Source organism: Emys orbicularis, chromosome 22, assembly GCF_028017835.1.
Source record: "Emys orbicularis isolate rEmyOrb1 chromosome 22, rEmyOrb1.hap1, whole genome shotgun sequence".
In the NCBI taxonomy this organism is placed as follows: domain Eukaryota; kingdom Metazoa; phylum Chordata; order Testudines; family Emydidae; genus Emys; species Emys orbicularis.
Genome location: NC_088704.1, coordinates 4485555 through 4509148, shown reverse-complemented (window position 1 = coordinate 4509148; position 23594 = coordinate 4485555). Strand labels below are relative to the sequence as shown.

Sequence of the window (23594 nt, the reverse complement as noted above, 5' to 3'; positions counted from 1 at the left end):
TGAAGCAAAAATTTTCATTTCATTTCATTTTTCAAAACCTTCCAAAAATGGGTTTTGATTTGGGGGGTTCCCCTCACCTTCTCCCCATTTCCTACTTTTTGTACCTTTTTCCCAGAAGGGAAAAAGAGGAAGGAAGAGAAAAGGAATACAATCTTTTTTAAAAAAAATTTTAAAAGCAGGAACTTTTTCAGTTTTTGAAAACCGAAATGGAAATGTGTTGTGTTTTGAATTTGTCATCAAAATGTCTTCTGGGAAAATCTATTGCAGAGAAGAGGGGAAGGCAGGTTGCTTTCATAGATGAGGTCAGAAGAGACAACTGGGCTAGTCTGACCTCCTACACAGCACAGGCCGTAGAACCTCCACGGTTTCAAACAGGATTGAAGAGACAAAGGGGGAAGAGTGGGGCAGAGGCCTGGGACGAGAATGGGGGGGGAGAAGAGACGGGGACTAGGTGGGGACAACAGTATGTGCTGCCTTCCAGGCAAGGTCTTGGAGCTTGTATGGGAGACAGTAGAAGTCAGGATGCCAACCCAGGGATTCCAGGAGTGGGCACTGAGGTCAGAGGAGTTTCACAGCTGTGCTTGGGACAGTCTAGAGAATCAGGAAAGCCAGCAGTAATCAAGGCAAAAGATGACCCAGGTGGGGGATTGGGGTTTCAGCAGTGGGGATGGAGAGGAAAGGGCTGGTTTAACAGACAGGGAGAAGCAGTGATTCAGCAAAGGACTCAGTGAAGGGCTGAGGGGTGGAGTCAACAGACACTGGAGCTGTGGGCCCAGAAGACAGGAAGGAGAGTGGACACAGAGAACAAAGGCAGAGAGAGGGAACACGGGAAGGTCTGTTTGAGAGAGTGAGATGGCAGCTGGGCAGTGACAGGGTGATGCCAGAGGCAGCTGGGGAAAGATCTGCATCAACCGCTAGTGTGGGTAGCTGAAACCATGATCAGTAGATAAGGGTAGAGAAAGGCGGGCAGGCAGGGAGACAGGCACCAGCCGAGGACAAAAGCAGAGGAGCCATTAAAAGGGAGGCTGAAGGAACAACCCATCAGCAAGGCAGGAGCAGCAGAGGTAGCCAGGCGTGGATGGATGAAGCGATGACTCCTCATGTATGTAAATATTAATATCCCTGTAGTGCGGCCCTGTGCTTTAACTGCCAGGCCATGCTCCTCCTCCAAGCACACACAAAGGCACACAGGCCCTGGGCACAATGGGGATGCAGAAGGCTCCAGCAGGCTCACCCTCAGAGTGCTTCTTCTTCGTGTGATAGGCCAGGGCGGAGGCCTGTGTGAAGGTCATGAGGCAGTGCTTGCACATGAAGGGGCGGTCTCCAGTGTGCAGCCGCAGATGGTTCTTCAGGGTGGAGTTGGCCGCAAACTTGGCACCACACTCTTCGCAGGAGAAGGGCTTCTCGTCAAAGTGCTCCGTCAGCTTATGGTACTGCATTCCTGGGGGCAGGAGACCAAGGGCAGCAGTTAACACCCGGCACAAAGGTATCTGGAGAAAGGGGTAAAGAGTGAGGTGGCGAAGTTTGCAGATGATACTAAACTGCTCAAGATAGTTACAACCAAAGCAGACTGTGAAGAACTTCAAAAAGATCTCACAAAACTAAGTGACTGGGCAACAAAATGGCAAATGAAATTTAATGTGGATAAATGTAAAGTAATGCACATTGGAAAAAATAACCCCAACTATACATACAATATGATGAGGGCTAATTTAGCTACAACTAATCAGGAAAGAGATTTTGGAGTCATGGTGGATAGTTCTCTGAAGACGTCCATGCAGCGGCAGTCAAAAAAACAAATAGGATGTTAGGAATCATTAAAAAAAGGGACAGAGAATAAGACGGAGAATATCTTATTGCCCTTATATAAATCCAAGGTATGCCCACATCTTGAATACTGCGTACAGATGTGGTCTCCTCATCTCAAAAAAGATATAACGGGCATTAGAAAAGGTTCAGAGAAGGGCAACTAAAATGATTAGGGGTTTGGAACGGGTCCCATATGAGGAGAGATTAAAGAGGCTAGGACTTTTCAGCTTGGAAAGGAGGAGACTAAGGGGGGATATGATAGAGGTATATAAAAGCATGAGTGGTGTGGAGAAAGTGAATAAGAAAAAGTTATTTACTTGTTCCCATAATATAAGAACTAGGGGCCATCAAATGAAATTAATGGACAGCAGGTTTAAAACAAATAAAAGGAAGTTCTTCTTCACACAGCGCACAGTCAACCTGTGGAACTCCTTGCCTGAGGAGGTTGTGAAGGCTAGGACTATAACAGGGTTTAAAAGAGAACTAGATAAATTAATGGAGGTTAAGTCCATTAATGGCCATTAGCTAGGATGGGTAAGGAATGGTGTCCCTAGCCTCTGTTTGTCAGAGGGTGGAGATGGATGGCAGGAGAGAGATCACTTGATCATTGCCTGTTGGTCCACTCCCTCTGGGGCACCTGGCATTGGCCACTGTCAGTAGACAGGATACTGGGCTGGATGGACCTTTGGTCTGACCCAGTATGGCCATTCTTATGTTATTTTGTGCAAAAGCAATACCCCATCCCAGCCCTGACACTAGATCACCGGATGACTGCCTAACTTCACTTCAAAGGAGTTCAAAGGAGCTGATTTTCTTAGCAGCCAGCAGTCCCAAACTGCTTTCCTAGCTGCCACTTGCTGAGAGAGGAAAGAATGACATGGTAGTGAACTCCTTCTGCCCATAGAGCGATGCTACCCCATCCGCCACGCTGAGAGCAGGGAGGCTTGGGGGTGGGAGGAAAAGGAACCCAGTGCACAAGAAGCTTTGGCCCTTTCCTTACCACCAGCTGAAGAACGGAACAGGCCATCTTGCAGTGCAATTATTTCTGGAGGCCTTTTAAATTGCCAGCAGCCCCACTTTTCCTACATGAGCCTCATGCAATGGTGGAATAAACGATCATGCAAGAAGCTGGGGCAATTAGCAGGGGAGGTGAAATGAATTGAACTGCATTCCCCCCTCCACTGTGCAGTTCAGGGCTTCTCAATCTCCCCTCGAGTCCCTAATGCGTAAGTGAGGGAGGGGGCTCTGATTTCAGGTGATCTAATGTGTTGTTAACATGGCCACTACCCTGGTATCTAAGCACCTCTTCCCCTGCTGCTTGTGGAATCTCTCCCAGGTTTAACCCTACCTGAGGCATGTGCAAATTCTCTTCCACAGATGTCACATGTCACTGGGAACCGCTTCTTCTTCTTTTTGGCTGTCCCTGCAGCTCCAGGCCCTCCGTGGGCCTCCAGCTGATGCTTTTCCAGCTCCTTCTTGGAGGTCTTGATCTCACTGCACTCTTTACACTGCACTTGCTTCCCCTTGGCCACGCGACACCGCTTCATGTGCACCTTCAGACGGCAGTAGAAATGGAAGCTCTTATCACAGGCCTTGCAGACAAAGTTCGTCTTGGAGGGAGCTTTCTCTTGGGGCGCCTTCTGCTCCTTGGCGCTTGCGCCCCCAGCCTTCTCCTCCTCCTTGTCCATAGCTTCAATCTGGGATTCACTGTTCACCTTCCACTTCCTGATTCCAGCCTTCTCCCCACTTCCCTCGGTCAGGAGCCCTGTGTGGACAACAACTCCCATTTCAGTGCTTACTGACAACTCCAGGTGCTGGCCTTCCTCACCCCATGCCTATTACGAGCTCCTTATCCTGCACTATTCTGCACAGGTGTGAACAGATGCCTGCATGCATGCAGAACACTGTCACATCCGAATGGCAGCACTTCACACCCACTTTGTGAAGGTTGCAATGACAATATTAGGTGCAAGGAAGTGGAGCATCTGGCCTCAATTTCTCTGTTAAAAATGCCAATATCTACAGAGTGTTGGATAAAGCAACAGAGCACCTGGGCAGAATTTCAAAAGAACTCAGCTCTCATTTCAGCACCAATGAGAATAACCGGAGCTGCAGGGAACTCAGCACTTCTGAAATGGCCTCCTACTCACATGAGGGAAATTATTGTGTGGGTAAAGATTTGCAGGTTTGAGGCCTTTGTTATGATGGCACCCTAGTGGCACCAGAGATAAGGCAGCATTGAATTTTCCATTTAAAGTGAATGCAGATCCCTTAATTGAACAGGGTAAGTCCCAGGAATCCCTCTCCATCATAGCCTGGGGTGCTTCATACTCTTCTGAATAGACCTCTACTGGATTTAAAATCACTCTTTAATGCCCCCTTTCCAGAGATTCTAACAATTTTTCAAGCCCTGGCAACAGCACAATCCCAAAAGGCACAAACTGGAAAATGTACACCAGACTCCAGCCTACAGGAAAACACCCTCGGGTAATGGGTGTGGTGGAGGCAATACAAATACAGTTATTTGGCTTCTTCATTATAAGTATAATTCTGCAAATCTGTGGCCATGGAAACTAGCGCAGAATTCACCCCTTGCCACAGCACTGTTCTCAGCAACTCCAGGCTGCATTTTTGGACATTTGTTTCTAACTTGGGTCGTTATGGAGCGAACCTTGCAAATACAAACTGAGTGTAACCAATGCAGTGATGTCACCCTGAGTTTGCAGGCAGCCTGAAAAACAGCTGAGAGATGTTAATTACCCGTGTATTTTAATGCACCATTAACTCTGAAACCTAAAGACGACAATCTGTGGCATACTGACAATGTAGTGAGTGTAAAATAAACTCTAAGACGACCCTTCAGTTCACCCTCCTTTGCCAAGACAGCACCATCCACATCTCACCTCTTCCATTTCATAGTCCCACTAAAGTTCCACCCGACTCCCATCCCACCGACCAAATCGACTCCCCTGACACCAGCACAGGAAGCGTTCCCCACTCACAGCACTGAGGCTCCCTGTAGCCTTCAGCACCTTAAATCATCTTAAATAGGCTTTTGTGATTAGCCCATAGACACTCTTTCGGATATGCTACAGTGAACATCCTCTAAGATATGAGCAGCAAGGAACTTGGGACTTAAGATGTTCCCAGGCCCTGGCTGACTGATACGGCATCCTGGGTGAAAATCCTGACCCTACTGAAGCCAGTGGGAGTTTTGCCATTGACTTCATTGTGATCAGGATTTCACCGCCTGAACTGAACTCGCCAATGAGCTGCAATACTTATTATAGTGCATAAACTACCCGAAGAACGCACAGGAGGTGTATATGAGCCATGTGCGTAAGGAAGACTCTTAGCACCCACCTCCTGTAATCTAGGTCACTGCTTGTGAGACCCCAGCAGTGGAGTGTATATAGACAAGCACTCAACGAAGAAGAAATGGTTACTCAAATTACAGGAACTATAGTTCCTCAAGACTGGTTGTTCAAATATCTTCCATAACCTGCCCTTCTTCCTGCTACTATGGGGTCTGATTAAGCCTGGTTTCTGTATTGGCGAAGGAACGGAGCAGCAGTTGGGGTCACCTTGCCCTTTATGCCCTCGGTTGGGAACACCAGGCCACATAGTGCACAGGCACAGCCCCCCAACAGCCACCATTGGCCAACAGGTGCTGAACTCAAGTGCACTGGGTACATATGCACCAAACACTGGAATAGACGTGGACAACACGTCTCAAAGAATCACCACTACTGTAAGCTAAGCGACTGTTCTCTGAGGTACTCCGAGCAACCCCACACCCATATACCTCGACAATGATTACAGGATAGCCCGACCACAGTGAGCATCAGATCTTGATGCCTCCACTACTGAGTAAAGCTGGTTGCTGCTTGACATATTTCTAGTATCAAAACGTTGCTCAAAGAAGCATCAGAAGCTGTTTGTGCTCTAGCAGAGAGAGCTGTCACTCTCACTGGTGGGTCTATGTGGGCTAATTCATAGAATAAGTAGAAATCCAGTTAGGAAGTGTCTGTGTTGAAATGGCCTGACCTTTCATCTGCATAAGCTATGAACAGACTGGGGGATGCCCTAAATGCCTTAGTTCTAGCAGTGTAAAAAGAGCACCCTATGAATAGCTAGGGTGTGATGCTCAGGCTTGCCTTTGTTCGACTGTAGTTTGGGGGAAAACACAGGTAGATGTATAACCTGGTTTAGGTGGAAGTCAGAAACTACGTTCGGTATAAATTTTGGATGAGGTCTCGAGGACACCTTGTCATTATTAAAAAACATATATGGGAGCCCTGCCATTAGTGCTTTTATCATCCCTACCTTCTGGTCGATGTTATTGCTACTAAAAAATCTGTTCTGGTAGAAAGATGAAACAGGAAACATGTAGCTGGTGGCTCAAAAAGTGGGCCCATTAACCCTGCCAGTACAATAATTAGATCCCTAGCAAGGGAAAGTTTTCTATCTGGAGGCTCTATCCTCATATGGCCTTCTAGGAACATTTAGTCACCGTAGGGTGTGAAAAATGTGGAATACCCCTGAACTGTAGAGAGGAAAGCTGAGATGGCTGCTAGGTGGACCCTCAGAGAGCTTATCAATGACAGTAGGTACTGCAGGGTGCCTGGTGTAGAGATGGCAATAAGTGACATTGTTGTGCCGAGATAATGAATCTTTTACACTTGGCAGAGTAAGTCTCGTAGAGTCCTTTCTACTGTGGAGGAGAACGTTTTGTATCTCATTTGAACAGATTCTCTGTACTGATGTATACCAGCCAGCATCCATGCTATGACGGATAGGGAATGTGGATCTGGATGGAGGAGCTGTCCATCTGTTTGAGATATGATATCTGTATTGGAGTTTGGATCGGTCTGAGAATCAGAACAGCCTCAGCCATGCTGGCACTACCATGATCATTCTGGCTGTATCCTGCCTGAGCACCATGGAGCAATGGAATTAGAGGGTAAGCATACATACAATAGGGCCAAGTTAAGAGTAGAGTGGGAAAAACAGCCTGAATGTTCAAACAACCACTAAACTGCATAGTCCTTGAGCTATAGGGTTGTCATGTCACTACAGACTTGTGCTGGACAATACTGTTATCTTAGGTCAAGCTACGAGATGGCTAATATATTTACAATACGAACCCAGAACCCTACATAGATCCAGTATCATGTGAACAGCCAGAGCTGAGATAGCGCCACGTGAAAATAAACCAGTGCACATGCAAAGCAGCTAACAAACAGCCTGAATGTTTCCTGAGCAAAAGCCTAGCCCATGAAATCACATACAAAGGTAGTGGGTGAATCACTGAAGTTAGAGATGGTCTAATAGGTGTTGACCAACCAATCTATTTCCCTGCTAATGTAGGAATGACCTTACAGGACATTTCCTAGTACATGGGGCCATGCATGAATCCACTAGGATCCCAAGCACACCTTTAGTGAATGCTCCATTCTAACAGTACAATACAGGGGTTGGGCAGGCAGCTATTCCATGCTGTGATTCCACATTAAACCACACACAGCTCCAATTACCAGAGACTGGTGTAAGCGAACTGGAGTGGCACCTGCAGGTTTCTTACCCACATGCCCCAGCTCCTGCATCACTGGCTGTAGGCCGGGGAAAGACTCATGAACAGTGCATAACAGCTGACAGATCTTGATGGCAGGTACAGACTTCTCCTGTGCAGTGCTCAGAGCTGCTTTCAAGGAGGCCTCTGAACTCTCCTTCTGAGAAGAAATACTCAGTAGCTAAAGAAACACAAGAGAGAAGAAGTAGTTACATGGCAGACAATGATATTTTTTTCATTCCTGTACTTGCTTTAGCTTGGTTTAGACCCCTCTATGAGAAACAGAAGAACATGCCTTTCGCCACAGAGCTCAGAACATAAGAACAGCCATACTGGGTCAGACCAATGGTCCATCTAACCCAGTAACTCATTTCTGACAGCGGCAAGCGCCAGATACTTCAGAGGGAATGAACAAACCAGGCCAATTTTGAGTGATCCATCCGGTCACCCAGTCCCAGTTTCGGGCAACTGGAAGTTTAGGGATGCCCAGAGCATGGGGTTGCATCCCTGACCATCTTGGTTAATAGACGTTGATGGACCTGTCCTCCATGAACTTCTCTAATTCTTTTTTGAACCCAGTTATACTTTTGGCCTTCACAACATCCCCTGGCAACAAAGTTCTACAGATTGACTGTGAGTTGTGTGAAGTACCACCTTCTCGTTTGTTTTAAACCTGCTGCCTATTAATTTCATTTGGTGACCCTAAGTTGTGTTATGTGAAGGGGTAAATAACACTCCATACCATTTGTGATTTTATAGATCTCTATCATATCCCTTTAGTCATCTCTTTTCTAAAATGAGCAGTCCCAGACTTTTTAATCTTTCCTCATATGGAAGCTGTTCCATACCCCAATCATTTTTTTGCCCTTCTCTGCTTTTCCAATTCTAATATATCTTTTTTGAGATGAGACAACAAGAACTGCACACAATATTCAAGATGTGTGTGTACCATGAATTTATACAGTGGCATTATGATGTTTTCTGTCTTATTATCTATCCTTTTCCTAATGGGTCTGAACAGTGTTAGCTTTTTTGACTGCCGCTGCATATTGAGCAGATGTTTTCAGAGACCTATCCACAATGACTCCAAAATCGCTTTCTTGAGTGGTAACAGCTAAGTTAGACCCCATCATTTCGTATGTATAGTTTGGATTATTTTTTTCCATTTTTTTCCAATTACTTTGCACTTACCAAAACTGAATTTCATCTGCCATTTTGTCACCCGGTCAAGTGAGATCCCTTTGTAACTCTTTGCAGTCAGCTTTGGACTTAACTATCTTCAGTAGTTTAGCATTGTCTGCAAATTTTGTTCAGCCCTTTTTCCACATCATTTATGAATATGCTGAATAGCACGTGTCAGTACAGATCCTTGGGGTACCCCGCTATTTACCTCTCTTCATTGTGAAAATTGACCATTTATTTCTACTCTTGGTTTCCTATTTTTTAACCAGTTACTGATTCATGGGAGTACCTTCCTTCTTATCCCATGACTGTTTACTTTGCTTAAGAGTCCTTGCCAAAGGCTTTCTGAAAATCAAAATACACTACACCCACTGTATCAGTCTTATCCACATGCTTGTTGACTCCCTCAAAGAATTCTAATAGATTGGTGAGGCATGATTTCCCTTTACAAAAGCCATGTTGCCTCTTCCCCACATATTGTGTTCATCTATGTGTCCAATAATTCTGTTCTTTACTATAGTTTCAACTAATTTGTCTGGTACAGAATCTGACAGATTGCAGCAAATATTTGCTCCCCATGTAGGTACTTACAGACTGTGATCAAGTCACCCCTTAGCTTTCTCTTTGTTGAGCTAAATCCATTAATACCTGTGCCATCAGACACAACTGCTGCTGCCACCAATAGGCTCCCTGGCCTGTAATTGCCATGATTGCCTCTGAAGCCTTTTTTAAAAATAGGTGTTACATTAGCCATCCTCCAGTCATCTGGAACAGAGGCTGATTTCAATGATAGGTTACATACCACAGTTAGTAGTTTTTCAATTTCATATTTGAGTTCCTTCAGAACTTTTGGGTGAATCCCATCTGGTCCTGGTGACTTATTACTGTTTAATTTATCAATTTGTTCCAAAAACCTCCTCTACTGCTGACGTTTGTTTGGCAGATATTGTGTTTTACTTAGTTTATAACTCTGCACCAGCGAAAGGGCTTCTGGGGATTTAAAAAAAGAAAAGGTTCCAGTACTTCCAGTGCTCAACTGGCTGCTTTTGGACTGAGCCAAACTAGCACTGCTGCTCTAAGGAAGTGGGGACCATTTCGATCCCCAATAGCTTATTTTCCTTGAGGGTAATGACATTGTTAGCTAACTGGTAACTCCAGCCTTTCATTGGGAGATAGCCTGGATGTGCTGTGATTTATAGGACATTAAAGTCAAATCATTCCAGTGACCTCTGGGCATTTCCTTCCCCTTCAACCCTGATCCCATGGTACCATACCCACTGTAGCTCTTCTTGGCCATAGAAACACAAACTGTGTATGGGATAAGCAACGGCATGGAAAGAGTTGAGGATGTTACTAGGGAGTCTGCATGAGGCCAAGGCTTGAGAGAACTTTCCATTTTGACAAATATTTATAGTCAGTCTAAATAACACCCAATCCCCAGACAGGCTGCAACATCAATTATCAAGAGCAGAGCTGATCAGCTGCAGGCTGCTCGGTGAATAAATTTCGCCCGCCAGCTAGCCAGCCACTGAGGAGCCCAGCAGATGCTTCTGCCGCTTTTAGTTCTACAGGCTCCATGTGGCCTAGTCTCCCTTTCCTAGAGGTGAATGCCAAGGTGGGCTTGCCAACATTACAGGACAGCTAAAATCCACCAAGTCATAGCAACAGCCCTATCATTCTCAGCATGTCCCCTATGAATACTTCACTTGGATGACAGGCAGTCTGGAAGCTGCTGACCCACAGGACAGTCCACACCATGCTAGTTGCCAGCTGTGCTTTCCATAAGGCATCTATGCCACTTTGCAGAGCTGAGCTGGTACTGTATGTCAGGGCACCCACATTTTGCTCAAATGAGGGCCTATTGGTAACTTCCCAGGAGCCAGAGCTGCATGCATACCTTGCATAAAATGTTTGGCATCCCCTCATTCTAAGAGAAGGGTAGCTCTGAGAACACAGATGCCAGCATGCCATGCTCTACTCTGATCTAAGTGGTTTCAACTTGGATCAGGATGGAACATTTCAAGCTAGGAAGATCATGGGATGTACACTGCACTAAAGCAGAGCACAGCTGTGGGCCACCTTACCACCCCACCAGTACCTCTTTCACCGCCTCTGTGAGGCCCACTTCTCCCGGAGCCAAGCCCTCCAGTCCAGCTCTCTGCTTGATGGCCTCCGAGATCAGCTTGCTGTGTCTCAGTATTATCTCGATGGCTGTGCTTTCACTGGTGGCCACTGAAGGAAGAGAAGATATTAAGAATGGAGGGGGTTCCTGCAGGCTCTCTCACTCTATTCACCCCATTTCAGACAGGGGCCCCTCCCTCAGTGGGAATGCTTCCCTTTGGGAGCGGGGGGAGGGTGAATGACTAAGGTGCAGACTTTGGTGGCATTAGTTATGGCTGTGAAAACACCATCCAAGAACAAATCCAACTAGAGATAAAGCAGGAGTGACAGTTTTCAACGCTTGTCCACTTTGGAGGGTGGGGTGAGAACAGGTTTCCTGATTTTTTTGAAGGAATTTCTTTAAAGAACACTGTCAATTTAAGCAATCATCACACTTCTCTCTGAGTGCATCCTGCCGGCTTCTGTAACCAGCAGTGCTGCAGTGGAAGAGAGTAGAGGATAAATATATTTTCTCTAGTTTTTCCAGTGTGTTTACGTGGTATATTTAACAGCAGTGTGGGTACAGTCAGCTTCACTCTTTCCCAGCATTGTGAATCAGCCAGCTAAGCTCCACTCTTGTTTGTGTGAGATTATGATTCAGTAATTGGGGAAAGAAAATCATTTTAAAGTAGGAAAATGTGATTATAGTTGGCAGGGAACCTCAGGGGAAGAAGTAAGTTCTAGAGAGACAGGCAGTGGACTTGTGCCAGCTGTGGCCTTGGATTTGCCATTAGCTTATGTTTTCAAACTGACAGGGTTTCAGTTTGATGGTACCTCTTGAATTCTTTCAAATCATTTTTTTCCTGACAGTGCTAACCAGGTGCAGGGAGGTGAGACACTTGCATTGCTGTTACCTGGCAAGGGGGTGGGGGTGGGAGGAGAACTGAGTCAGGGAAAGACAAACACCCTCCCCAGGCCTCAAAAGCTTTGCTAATTTCTAGAGACAAATGAGGCGTTGTTCGAAAGAGTTCAGTAAATATCAGTTCTCCAATCCTGCTGTGCCCCCTTATCTCTCATTTCAATGAACAACATGCTGCACAATTCTAGCAACGCATCACACCACATGGAAAGCTGTTGTTCTGGTGTTTCCGGCCCCAACTATAAAGAGGGTGTGCTGGAAGTCACACAAGATGGCTTTTGCCATTTTTCCCAGCCAAGTTAGAGGGTGTCACAGGGGATTCAGACAAGCAGCCAAACCTCTAGATGCTTATCTGACCTCTAAAGTGTTTAGTCACCACTTCACAGGATTGGGGTGAGAGTTGATGTACATCTCTACATCTGAAGCGGGGGGGAGTGCAGGAAGTGAGAAGATCTGGTGGGATCTGAGAGGAAAGTAGACTGAGTGAGATCTGTGAGGATTTGTTGTTGACTGGGGGAGGTAGGATCTGTAGATAATCCACATCTGATGTCTGCGGGGATGGGGGGAGAAGGATCTGGTGGGAACAGTGAGAAAGGCACCTCAGGGAGGATCTGGTGCTATCTAGAAGGAAAGTATCTTTGTCCAGAGTACAATATCACTACCTGTTTGGAAGAAAAACTCTGCATCGGGTTCCTTCCGGATTTCCTCAATGAGCAGGTTCAGCGGAAGCTCTGCCTCTCGCGCTGCCAGTAGCAGCTGCCAAACGGCAGTCACCGACACAGTTTGTTCTTCCAGTGCTGCAGATACCAGTGAGCTGAAACCCCTCGAGCCAGTCTCCCTCTTCACAATCTGTTCCATTACCTTCAAGAGACAGGCACCAAGACACTAAGAGGAACTTCTATGCATCTGCCACAGACTAGCCAACTACCCATCTGCCTGCTAGAGATCTGGACTCTCATTTTTCTATTGTCCTGCTGAGACCTATACCAGGAATATGTGTCACGTGACCAAAATGCTTGAGCCCTGCAGCAGCTAATGTGCAGCCAGACTGGGTGCTAACAGGAGCACCAATGTGCGATGAGACATGCCAATAACAAGAGACACTGAAGCCATTCCCTCGGCTGTGGAGCGAGTAGTTGCTGTTTGACAACTTTTAGCTTCATGAATCCATCTTTTGTTGTGTTCTGCTGCACCTGGTGGAAGCTAAAGAGACATTAACCCAACTTCTGCAGTAAAAAAACCCACACCATGTTGCAATGATGAATGTAATAATCGGGTCCTCTCTAGCCTTCTACATACAAATCAGGGTTTAGGACACCATGCTCTAGTCAAATACAAAGACAGACAATCCTCTCACCTCCCTTTCTCCAGGAGCTAAGTTTTGTGCAGCTGAGATCCCTCGCAGCAGCATCTGCGTGTCCATGAAGAGCTCTGCAAAGTTTTCTTGGTATCGTTTCAGTAGTTGGGTCCCATAATCCTCTGGGGTCCATCTGGCTGAATGCAAATGAAAACAACAGTTCAATATGCTGTGCCTTTCTGATGCTCAGAGCTAAGGGGATAAAGCAGATAAGGGGCCACACTGGCACACTAAGTTACTGCAGTAGCCTTTCACTTGGGACACCTGGGTCCAAATTCAAGCACAAGGGAAAAATAGGTTTCAGTTCTAGTCACTAATGATCTGTAATCTGAAAATTGAGGGAAGCACAGATTCTCCTCACAAGAGCCTTGGGGGCCGGGGAGTTGCAGGACAGGTCTGAGGTGTCTTGGTAGTACTGTGGTACGAATAACAGAGGGTAGCTACTCCAGGTCAGGATGGACATTCACTAGCAGAGCCCCAGGGATCAGAAGGAATGGACGGTAGCAGGTGTGAGGTGCACTGGCTGAGCTGTGTAACAGAAGTTTGCAGTGTCCACCTGCCCTCTAGTTAGGTCTAGCCAAGTGCTATTAGCCATTCAGTTGTCTGAGCTCTACACTTATCCATATAAAAAGAGACATTATAAACTGTACAGTGTGCGTATACACATAAGACTCTTGGCTGCAGATAGATATTCCTAGTCTATTCAAAGCATCGGTCACAGTCCTCCTAGTTCAGAAGATCAAAGGCTCAGCTTCTGGCCAAGGCCAACAGACCTTGTAGTCTAGCATATGAAGACAATACTGTGAGATGATCCTTCACAGTGTCTCCTTTTGATTCCCCTGTAGTTAGAAGGTTCCATTGCTGGCTTTTAGTTGTCATTACATTGAGGGGGCCTATGGTCTATTAGTCACAGCCTTTGAGTAACTCATCTCTTCAGTTAACCCTTCTTCAGGTGTGTACAAGTAATATATTAAATACACTACACCATTTCCCAAACAACCACATGGCCAAGATAATCTGGGTCTGGGTGGGCTGGGTTATCTTTGATGAAAATATTTAGGGGAAAGTAAAGCAAATTGTGGATTGCAAAACAGCAGCCAAACATAAATAAATAAATAAAATGCCTCTTCTGAAGACTTGAGAAATGATGAACCTAGAATGCCACATTCCATTGTATGCACATCAATACCAGGACATAGGTGAAAACTTGAGTGAATCAGGAAAGAGCACCAATGTGATTCAGATGCTGAAGGAAGGAATGAGTTACAATTACAGAGCTATTACAGGGCTCTTGGGGAATAGATAGAGAGTCTCAAAGAATTGGAAATGTCTGCACTATAAGAGACAGCACAACTCTTTAGGGTGGCGAAAGGGGCAATGGGAGTTAATGGATGAAATTAAGAAAAGGAAGATTCAGAGTGAGCATCAGGAAAAATGTCATGCCAGTGAATTCAATGAGACAGTGGCCTGGTCTCCCAAGGGAAGCGGTGAAAGCCTCATTGCCCAGCCTAGCTTTAAATGTAGCACCCTGGAGCGGTATGGAACAATCCTGCACTGAGCAGGGAGCTGGGCTAAGAGCTAGAAGGTTTTTTCTCATATTTAATGTTTAAGATTTCATTAAACAAACATTAATTCTTAGAATTTATTCCAAACCTTGTAATCATGGCAAGCTCTGAAAATGCATGCACGCTTAGTACAAGTCACTTAAACTCTGTCCACAGCAATAAGGTACATTTCACATCACAGTAATACTGTACCAAATCCAGAGCTGTTCAATTTGACACACAGTGCAGTGCGGGATCAGTGGACTCTCCCTCGCTCTTTATTTCCATGGTAAAGAACATTGTGCTTCTATTTATTCCAATTTCAATTTCAGGATATGCAACTCATGTAATGAAGGAATGCTCCTCCCTGGAATGGGTATTACCACTAGATAATTAACCACATTCGGAGTCTGATGTTTCAAGGGAAGCAATGGTGCTCAACAAATGATGAGGCAAACTGTCTGCCTGGAATGTTTGTCACAGGGATTTATCGGTATTATGAGCACAAATTTGCTTTCTATTAAACATTCATTTACATTTCACTGCATTTCAATTTAGTTTGTAATTTTTAAGTGGGTTCAGCACTGATGAAAGATGCTGGTGTATTTGAAGTCCAAGAGGGAGGACCGAGGCCCACGTAGGACAGAAGGTCCAACCCCACTCAAATGAGGGATGGTCCCCAGAGCTCAAAAAACAACATTCCATGGGACACGTAACAAAAAAACCAGGGACATGTGTCAGAGTCAAAGGTTCAAAACAATGAGGGGAGGGCTAGCTCAGTGGTTTGAGCATTGGCCTGCTAAACCCAGGATTGTGAGTTCAATCCTTGAGGGGGCCACTTAGGAATCTGGGGCAAAATCAGTACTGGGTCCTGCTAGTGAAGGCAGGGGGCTGGACTCGATGACCTTTCAAGGTCCCTTCCAGTTCTAGGAGATAGGATATTTCCATTAATTTAAAGGTACTGAATAGAGACAGTGAGCAGAATATTCCAGATAACGCCCACTGCCCTGCAAGGGAATCTGGCCCCCTGGTTGCAAAGAACCTCTCACCCAACCTCCGCTTCCTGGATTCATGTGTGGCCATGGTGACCAGCATCAGGAGGCAGCTGAGGAGGTAAGTTCCCTCTAAGCTGCGCGGCCATGCAGCAGTCTATCAAGGGCCGTGCAGGCAGGGAGAGGTGCCCCTCCCCCGGCCCAGCCCCGCCAGAGCTGCCACGGCTGGGGAGAAGCATCCCGGCCCCGAGCTGCTGCGGCGAGAGGACTGGGGGAAGTCCTCTCTCCCTGCCGCAGCCTGCACCCCAAACCCATCATCCCCTCACCCCCCTGAGCCTTCAACCCCAGCCAGAGCCCGCACCCCACTCTGAACCCCTTGGCCCCACCCCTGCCACACATCTGCCTCCATATTGGTGCACATAACAAAATTCATTCCGTACATGGACGTAAGAAATGAGAGGGAACACTGCCGAGGAGGAGGTGCTGGGACTCTGTGCAGCCATGGACAGGGAGTGTCTAAATAGAAAATGTGCAGGGAGAAGTGCAGCCAGAACCTCAGCAGGAGGTTATAGAGGAGCCAGAATAGGGGCTGCAATGGGGCGGAGGTAGGCATCCGCCAGGGTCTCCTATGTGGGATCGACCGCCTTGGAGCCTGAAATCTTTCACAGAAATGACCACATTCACAGTGGTTATTTGGGAGCTATACTCTTTTCTCCCCAATGCTGTGGTGCTCCATACTTTCGTGGTCTCCAGCTGCAATTACACTTTGAGACTGGCCAGCCACCTACTCCAAACCGCAGCTGTGGCAAAACACAGCAGGACAACTACTCAAAGGCTTTGCACCCAACAGATACTAATTCAGGCTCAAGGACTCCAGCAGCAGCCATCACATAGGGACTGCTTCAAAGGTCTCATTACTACCACACACCGATTCTTAAACGCAGTAACAGCTCCAGTCTACGTGACAGCCAACCAGTCACCCTATGTCCTGTCCCTGGAAAGGAACTACTGACTCTCCCATGTTACTATATCGACTCTGACCTGTGACGCAGGAAAGCCCCTCCCTTTTAACTTACTCCACGACACATCTGTGCGACCCTCCTGGGCAAGGCCAAACACCAATTCTAGATTAGATTATTAGAGCTGGATTTTCATAGGGCTACATTATAAACTTACAAAACAAACTGTATAAATGACGACTAAATACTGCAGCGCTGCAGCCACTAATGGAAAGAGCTCCAAGGGTGGCCTGGGTTCAGTGTGGGAACCTACATTTCATATGGTCATTAATGATGTGGAAGGTGTAACTGTTTAAGTGGCCCATCTGCTGCAGAGATTATAGCTTTGCCCACTCTCCAGCTCTGGTTCTTTCTTTAGTTGTGTATATTATATCTAGCTCTCTTATAAAATCCTGTAAGATCCTGAGAGAGATCTCAGGGACACCCATCAGCCCTGGGGAGACTGTAGTGCTTATATGCTCTGCAGAACCAAAGAGACTCCTGTGGAATTTAGTGGGTCAGATTTTCAGCTGACACTAAACTGGGAGGAGTGGTAGTGACTCTGGAGGGTAGGGATAGGATACAGAGGGACCTAGACAAATTAAAGGATTGGGCCAAAAGAAATCTGATGAGGTTCAACAAGGACAAGTGCAGAGTCCTGCACTTAGGACGGAAGAATCCCATGCACTGCTACAGACTAGGGACCGAATGGCTAGGCAGCAGTTCTGCAGAAAAGGAACTAGGGGTTACAGTGGACGAGAAGCTGGATATGAGTCAACAGTGTGCCCTTGTTGCCAAGAAGGCTAGCAGCATTTTGGGCTGTATAAGTAGGGGCATTGCCAGCAGATTGAGGGACATGATCATTCCCCTCTATTCAACATTGGTGAGGCCTCATCTGGAGTACTGTGTCCAGTTTTGGGCCCCACACTACAAGAAGGATGTGGAAAAATTGGAAAGAGTCCAGCGGAGGGCAACAAAAATGATTAGGGGGCTGGAGCACATGACTTATGAGGAGAGAGTGAGGGAACTGAGATTGTTTAGTCTGCAGAAGAGAAGAATGAGGGGGGATTTGATAGCTGCTTTCAACTACCTGAAAGGGGGTTCCAAAGAGGATGGACCTAGACTGTTCTCAGTGGTACCAGATGACAGAACAAGGAGTAATGGTCTCAAGTTGCAGTGGGGGAGGTCTAGGTTGGATATTAGGAAACACTATTTCACTAGGAGGGTGGTGAAGCACTGGAATGGGTTACCTAGGGAGGTGATGGAATCTCCTTCCTTAGAGGTTTTTAAGGTCAGGCTTGACAAAGCCCTGGCTGGGATGATTTAGTTGGGGTTGGTTCTGCTTTGAGCAGGGGATTGGACTAGATACCTCCTGAGGTCCCTTCCAACCCTGATATTCTATGATTCTTTGTTGAGCTAAATCCATTAATACCTGTGCCATCAGACACAACTGCTGCTGCCACCAAATTGTCTAGCAGAAGGTGCAGATCAGGGAATGATGCTTTTACAGCCCCAAGGAGTTTTACCAAGCTCTCAGCTTTCAGGGTCTTCTCTTCCACCACCTTCCTGAGCAGATTCTCCATTGCCTCCCTGTGGGAGCTGCCTTCACAGCAATCCAGAATCACCTGCAGGAACAAGCAAACAACCAGTTATGAGACTGCTTGATTCAAATCCCGTCTAGTTTATAGAACTCAGATTGTATTTTACTTTTATTTCTTAGGTAACCAACTTTGATCTGTGAGCTTATTACTTATAATCACTTACAATCTGTCTTTCTGTAGTTAATAAACCTGTTTTATATATTACCTAAAACAGTGCTTTTTGGCTGAAGTACTTGGGAAATCTGCTTAGGTTGTAAGGGCTTGTGGACGTCCACTTTCCTTTGTAGACGTGGTGGACTGAGTAATAAACTTACAGTGGTCAGGCTTCTGACCAGGGCAAGATGGTACAGCTCTGGGGTGTGAGGCTGGGAAGCTGGGGGGAATTGGCTGGAGTCTCTCTATTGCTGGTTCATGAGTGGCGGGCGGAAGCATTCATGTAACGCAGTTGGGTGGGCCCCTACCTGTGGATGTCTGTGTAAGTGCAATACCTGGAGAGGTTTTCAGCTTGTCACAGCATCACAGTGTGAGAGGGAGCCCTAGTTGGCGGCACAGAGGGCTCAGTGGCACCCAGTTCCAGGTGGCACCTTGGGGAACCCATCACATAGGTATATGTAGTTTATTGACCTCCCTCTATGGACAAGGTCAGATTACGTTTTTCCACTGAACCTGGCACTTAGAGTTGGTCAAAAAATGGAAAACATTTCTGACAAAGAATTTCAATGTTATTTTCATTCTGCAGGTTCCAAAAAGATTGTTCATTTATTCAAAATAAATTTCCTTTTAAAATTTTTTTTGATTTTAGGTTTTTTTGGTTTGTTTTTTCAGGTATTTTTCTTTCATTGCTCCTGGAAAATGGGTGGAAGGGAGAGAAACCTTATTATTTTAATAAATACCTTATTTGTTAACAGTGATTTATTTATATGACCCAGCCATGGACCATCCCTTATGCATAGTATAACAAATACCTAGCACAAGATTAGAAACACTCTCTGAATACAAGATTGCACTTCCCGAATACAGGCAGTAGCCGAAGAGATGGTCTTTTCACAAGGAATAACAGATACCACATTCCAAACACGGGCAAGCATGGGTACTATGCAAGAAAACCCTTTACAAACAGTAGACTCTACATTCCTCGGCTGTCAGCAAATAGCTGTGAAACCCACTGGCAAAGTGTGTCTCATCTCCTCCTGCTACTGCTACCAATTACTCTGTTAGCTCAAGTTGTAGATCTGCGCTGTGGCTGTTAAAACGTCCAGACCCTGCTGATGACCCAGCCTGGGGGTCGGTATGGTTCTACTTGATGGATTTTTTGTTTTTTCCATCTGTTTTTTAAATTAGGAAACTGCATCAAAAAGTTATGTTAAAAGAATATTATGATTGAAAAGTCAAGCTCTCACAAGTTAGGAAATGCCACAGTTAGGGTTGCACATGCAACCCTAATTCAACCCCCTTGTCTATATGCATTATGATAGCTTTTAATTACATGATCACATACTATTGTTTCCATGGGACCCCTGTCTCATTCAATGCACAGGATGGAACTGCTCTCAGGGTGAATCAGGGTTGTGGGGAAAAAAAAAAAAAAAAAAAAAAAGAAGAGAAAGTTACTCTCCTTGTGCAGAAACGTAAGTTCTTCAAGATGTGTGTCCCTGTGGGTGCTCCACTTTAGGTGTTTGTGCGCTCATAATCAGAGATTTATGGTAGCAGTGCTTGGTTGGGTCATGCTCGGTCCCCATCTCACGCCACTTCAGGAGACTAATTGGCGCTGTGCGACCAACCCCCTCTCTGTTCCTTCTCTACTGCAGAGCACTAGTGCGAAACTCCAAAGTAGAGGGGAGGAGGGAGGATAGTGGTCGCACAACGCCAGTTAACTGCCTGAAGCAGCACAAGACGGAGACCGCACATTTGCAACCCAACTGGGCACTGCTACCATCAATCTCCGAATATGAGCTCAGGGGCGCCAATAGGGACATCACTTGAAGAAGTCTGCATTACATTTTACAGTTTCATAAATAAAACAAAACACACCACTACAAAGAACAAAAAACACAACAGAAGTTTTGGGAGAGTACTTAAGATTTCACCAACAACAAAAATTGTTTTATAACAAAAAAAATTGAAAAATTTCAGCTAGCTGCACTTGCTCTTAATGCATACAGATCTACACTCCTGATGCAGCATCAAGGACCAAGAGCTCAGATCCATGTAACCTCTTGGAGCATCTGTGCCTCAGGCCTTGTAATACCTGTGATGGATGCTCATTGCTTTACTACATTCATGTGACCCTTCCTTCTCATGTACCCACTCCCAGTTAACCACGTCTCCTTCAATGGAGGAAGTTTACCAAACATTGGGCTAATCTCTAAATCCAGGAGGGGTAAACCTGGGATTCGGATAACAGCACCTTCTCTGGCCTTCTAGAATGGCTGGCAGCAGAGTTCATGCTCAGAGATATTTTGCTGGGAGCAGTTATGAAAGGAGCCTGTAACAAACAGTAATTTAGGAGACTATCATAGGGAAGAACATAGATTCTCAGCTCAGGTGCTGTGGCCTCAAGTCAAACCCACTCAGACAGAAAGCAGGCTTCATTCACACCAATGGCCCCAATGGTACTCTCTATTCATTGCAATACCGTGTCATAGGGGAACAAACAGGCCCAACTAACTGCAACAGAAATGAGGCTGCAGGCACCTTTACAAAAATATCACAGGACACACGCAAGAGCATTCAGAGTTTTGGTGTGCATAGATGGATTGTAAACAGCCCTCCCCAGACAATGCAGAAAGTGCTAGACTGTATAAAACAGAAGGTCCTTTAGGCCAGGCCAGTCTGTGTGCACAGTGGTCACTTACAGGTGAGCGCTGATAATCCACCAGGAAACACTAAGCGTTGCACTTTGTAAATTTCAATTACGCTGAACATCAAAAATTGAGAAGAGGATGTTCTGCATATATGGGGATGTTCTACACGTATGAACGACAGTTTGCCCAGTTTAAGTAAGCCAAAACCTTTGGAGAATTACCTGAAAGGTAACTTGACAACTTAGACAAAACACATACAGAATGACATGCCCACTAATCAGGCTGGGGGGGTATTCAACACTGGTGTTTTAATGTCCTGACCTGATCTTCACAACCCTGTGGTAGTGCATTGCTCTCTGGGTTCACTACAGTGGACTTTCACAGAACTTATAAAGAACACTAGCTGCCTCCCCTCCCCCGGGTTGGCCAGTGGGACATTCGGCGCATAGATCTGGGAGTGCTCATCTCAGTGCCGAACCTTTGCAGTTCAGCTCTCAGATTCACATAGTTCAATTCGAAAGTTAATGGGAGGACCTGAACTATTAACTATTTCTATTCCATGCTCTGCAGGGTAAATAAGGTAGTTACCAGGTCAGGGAAGCAACTGTGACCTGGTAAATCATGTGATAAGAAAGTGCTGTGCAACCACACACACACACCTCACACATACAGAGCTTTCCTTATTTCAGATTTGTTACCCGCTTCTCCAAGCCAGTCAGGAATCCCTCCTCTCCTGTTTCTAGGAACTCTACGATGGGGCTCAGCTGTGTTATGCTCTGAATCAGCTCTTCCCTGTATTCCAGTAATAGAGCAGACAGGGTCTTTCCCTCTTCTGTGCTCCCTGGGGAAGAAAGATTTGGAAATGCAAGAGAAAAAACAAGTCAGGTTTGAAAAAAGTGACAGCAAGGTATTTTCCACTGAAGTGAGAGAGTGAGCCTCTGTGAAAGATCTAAGTGAATAGCAAAGCTTATCCTGAGCATAAGCAGCAGAGAAAAACACTTTACTATTCTCTTTAAACTCTATGAAAGGAAAATGTCTCATTTCTCTAACGGAGCACAAAGCCGCAAAGCAAGCTGGAGGTTAACGACAGGTTTGCAAGGCCACTGCTTTATGTCAAACTCAAAGAAGAAAGGAGCTTTCAATCCTGAGGCACAGTCAGAGAACTGGCCCACGCTAGCCACCTAGCCATTGATTTAGACCTACAGTGAGTGAAGGGCAAAGAAATTTCTGGGATTGCTCCACTGCAGGCAGTCAGAGTGGAAATGCAAAATCCTGCTCTGAAAAGCTTAGAGATCTCTGTTAGTGTTTGTGGATAGAGCACACACAAAACAGAGAGCTCGGGCTTAAGTGAAATGAAATCCGCAGGCTTGAATAACAGCCTGCTGGGAGAACTACAGAAGGGTTTTGGAGGAACTGGTGAAGAGCTGCTCCAGCTCTCTACAGCTCTCATGCCCATGGGGTGTGCCTGCCCTCCTACCTGTTTGCTGCAGGGTCTCTCCACTGTCCTGCTCTCTCTCTAGTAGTGCTGTTTTTATCTTGGGATGTGTGTTTCGAAACAGCTCCAGCACAGACACAACAGTCTCAGCATCCAGACTCTGCTCATCCCTCACTTTGCTGAGCAGTCTCTTGAACGCTGACTGTTCTTCTGCATCTTCCAAGCACGCCACTAGCCTCTGTAAGACAACAGGAAAACGCTAGCCGGGGTTAGTAACACAGTTAACTGCTCTGTGCGGACGTACACAAAGGTCAGCCACCCACAGCCCTTAGCTCAGCAGAGAGCTTCAGCCCACAGACTGGTGAGGTGCCCAGTGGAGGGGCACATTCATCTCTCCAACCACACCAAATTCCGTAGTCAGCTACGGGAACACTTCTTTTTAATTCACCCATAAGTCTTCAGGAAGGAGAACGACAAGCCTACTCGACCAGCTTTTATATTTATTGTCAGTGTGACAAATTGCAGCTGGCAAGTGGCCCTATTTCAGGTCTGAATACATCTCTTCAGGAGCCTGTACATGAGCCAGATTCCAGCAATGCTGAGGGACCTAATAAAACGCATTCAGAGCGGTTTTGGCAACCCAAGGCCGGAGTGGGGAATACTAGATTTCACTGCAAAACAAGGAGGTCACTTGTGTGCATGGAGAGAGGGAAGGTTTTTGTAAGCAAGGCTATCAGAAAACCAGGCACACCACACCATAAAAGTTTTGGTGCCTGATCTTCAGCAATGCCAAGCACCCACAGCTTCAGCTGGCAGTGGTAAGATCAGAATGTGGGGTTCTAAAGTCTATCACTATGTCCCACACCAGCACAATAGGGTGGATGTGCTTGCACTGCTAGGGAAATTATTTATCGGGGATATAACAGGGGGAAAAAATAAGCTGGATCTCTCATGGCCATTCCTTAGAGCCCATTAATGTTGTCAATACCGCCCCTTAAGACACAAGCTGTCTCGCTCTCAAGGAGAGAAGGTGGCCCTTCAGAGCAGGCATCCTTTATTAAAGACTCCAGGGATGTTACAAAAGTACCTTTGAAGCAGAGCGCATAGCCCAGCTCCAGGGAGAATGGCCATTTTCTGCTATCATCGTCACTTTCATTTCTATGGTAAAAAGACTGAAGCTAGCTGCTTTAGGCCCCATCGGGGATGGTGCACTTGCTTTTTGTAGCAGGTGTAAATGCTCATACATTAGGACTGCGTGCCAGTGCAATGAACTATTGCAAA

At 46.0% G+C, this 23594-nt stretch overlaps 1 protein-coding gene across 1 annotated transcript in view; it reads right to left on the bottom strand.

Moving 5' to 3' along the window:
• Positions 1–23594, bottom strand: part of ZBTB40 (zinc finger and BTB domain containing 40) — a 58061-nt gene that overhangs the window by 8930 nt on the left and 25537 nt on the right. The window contains exons 4-12 of the mRNA XM_065421380.1: positions 22356–22551; positions 21577–21719; positions 17906–18098; positions 12940–13076; positions 12245–12443; positions 10662–10795; positions 7394–7562; positions 3158–3574; positions 1235–1441 (exon numbers count right to left, since the gene is read on the bottom strand). Coding sequence (XP_065277452.1) covers positions 1235–1441; positions 3158–3574; positions 7394–7562; positions 10662–10795; positions 12245–12443; positions 12940–13076; positions 17906–18098; positions 21577–21719; positions 22356–22551 — 1795 coding nt within the window. The remainder of the gene's footprint in view (positions 1–1234; positions 1442–3157; positions 3575–7393; positions 7563–10661; positions 10796–12244; positions 12444–12939; positions 13077–17905; positions 18099–21576; positions 21720–22355; positions 22552–23594) is intronic.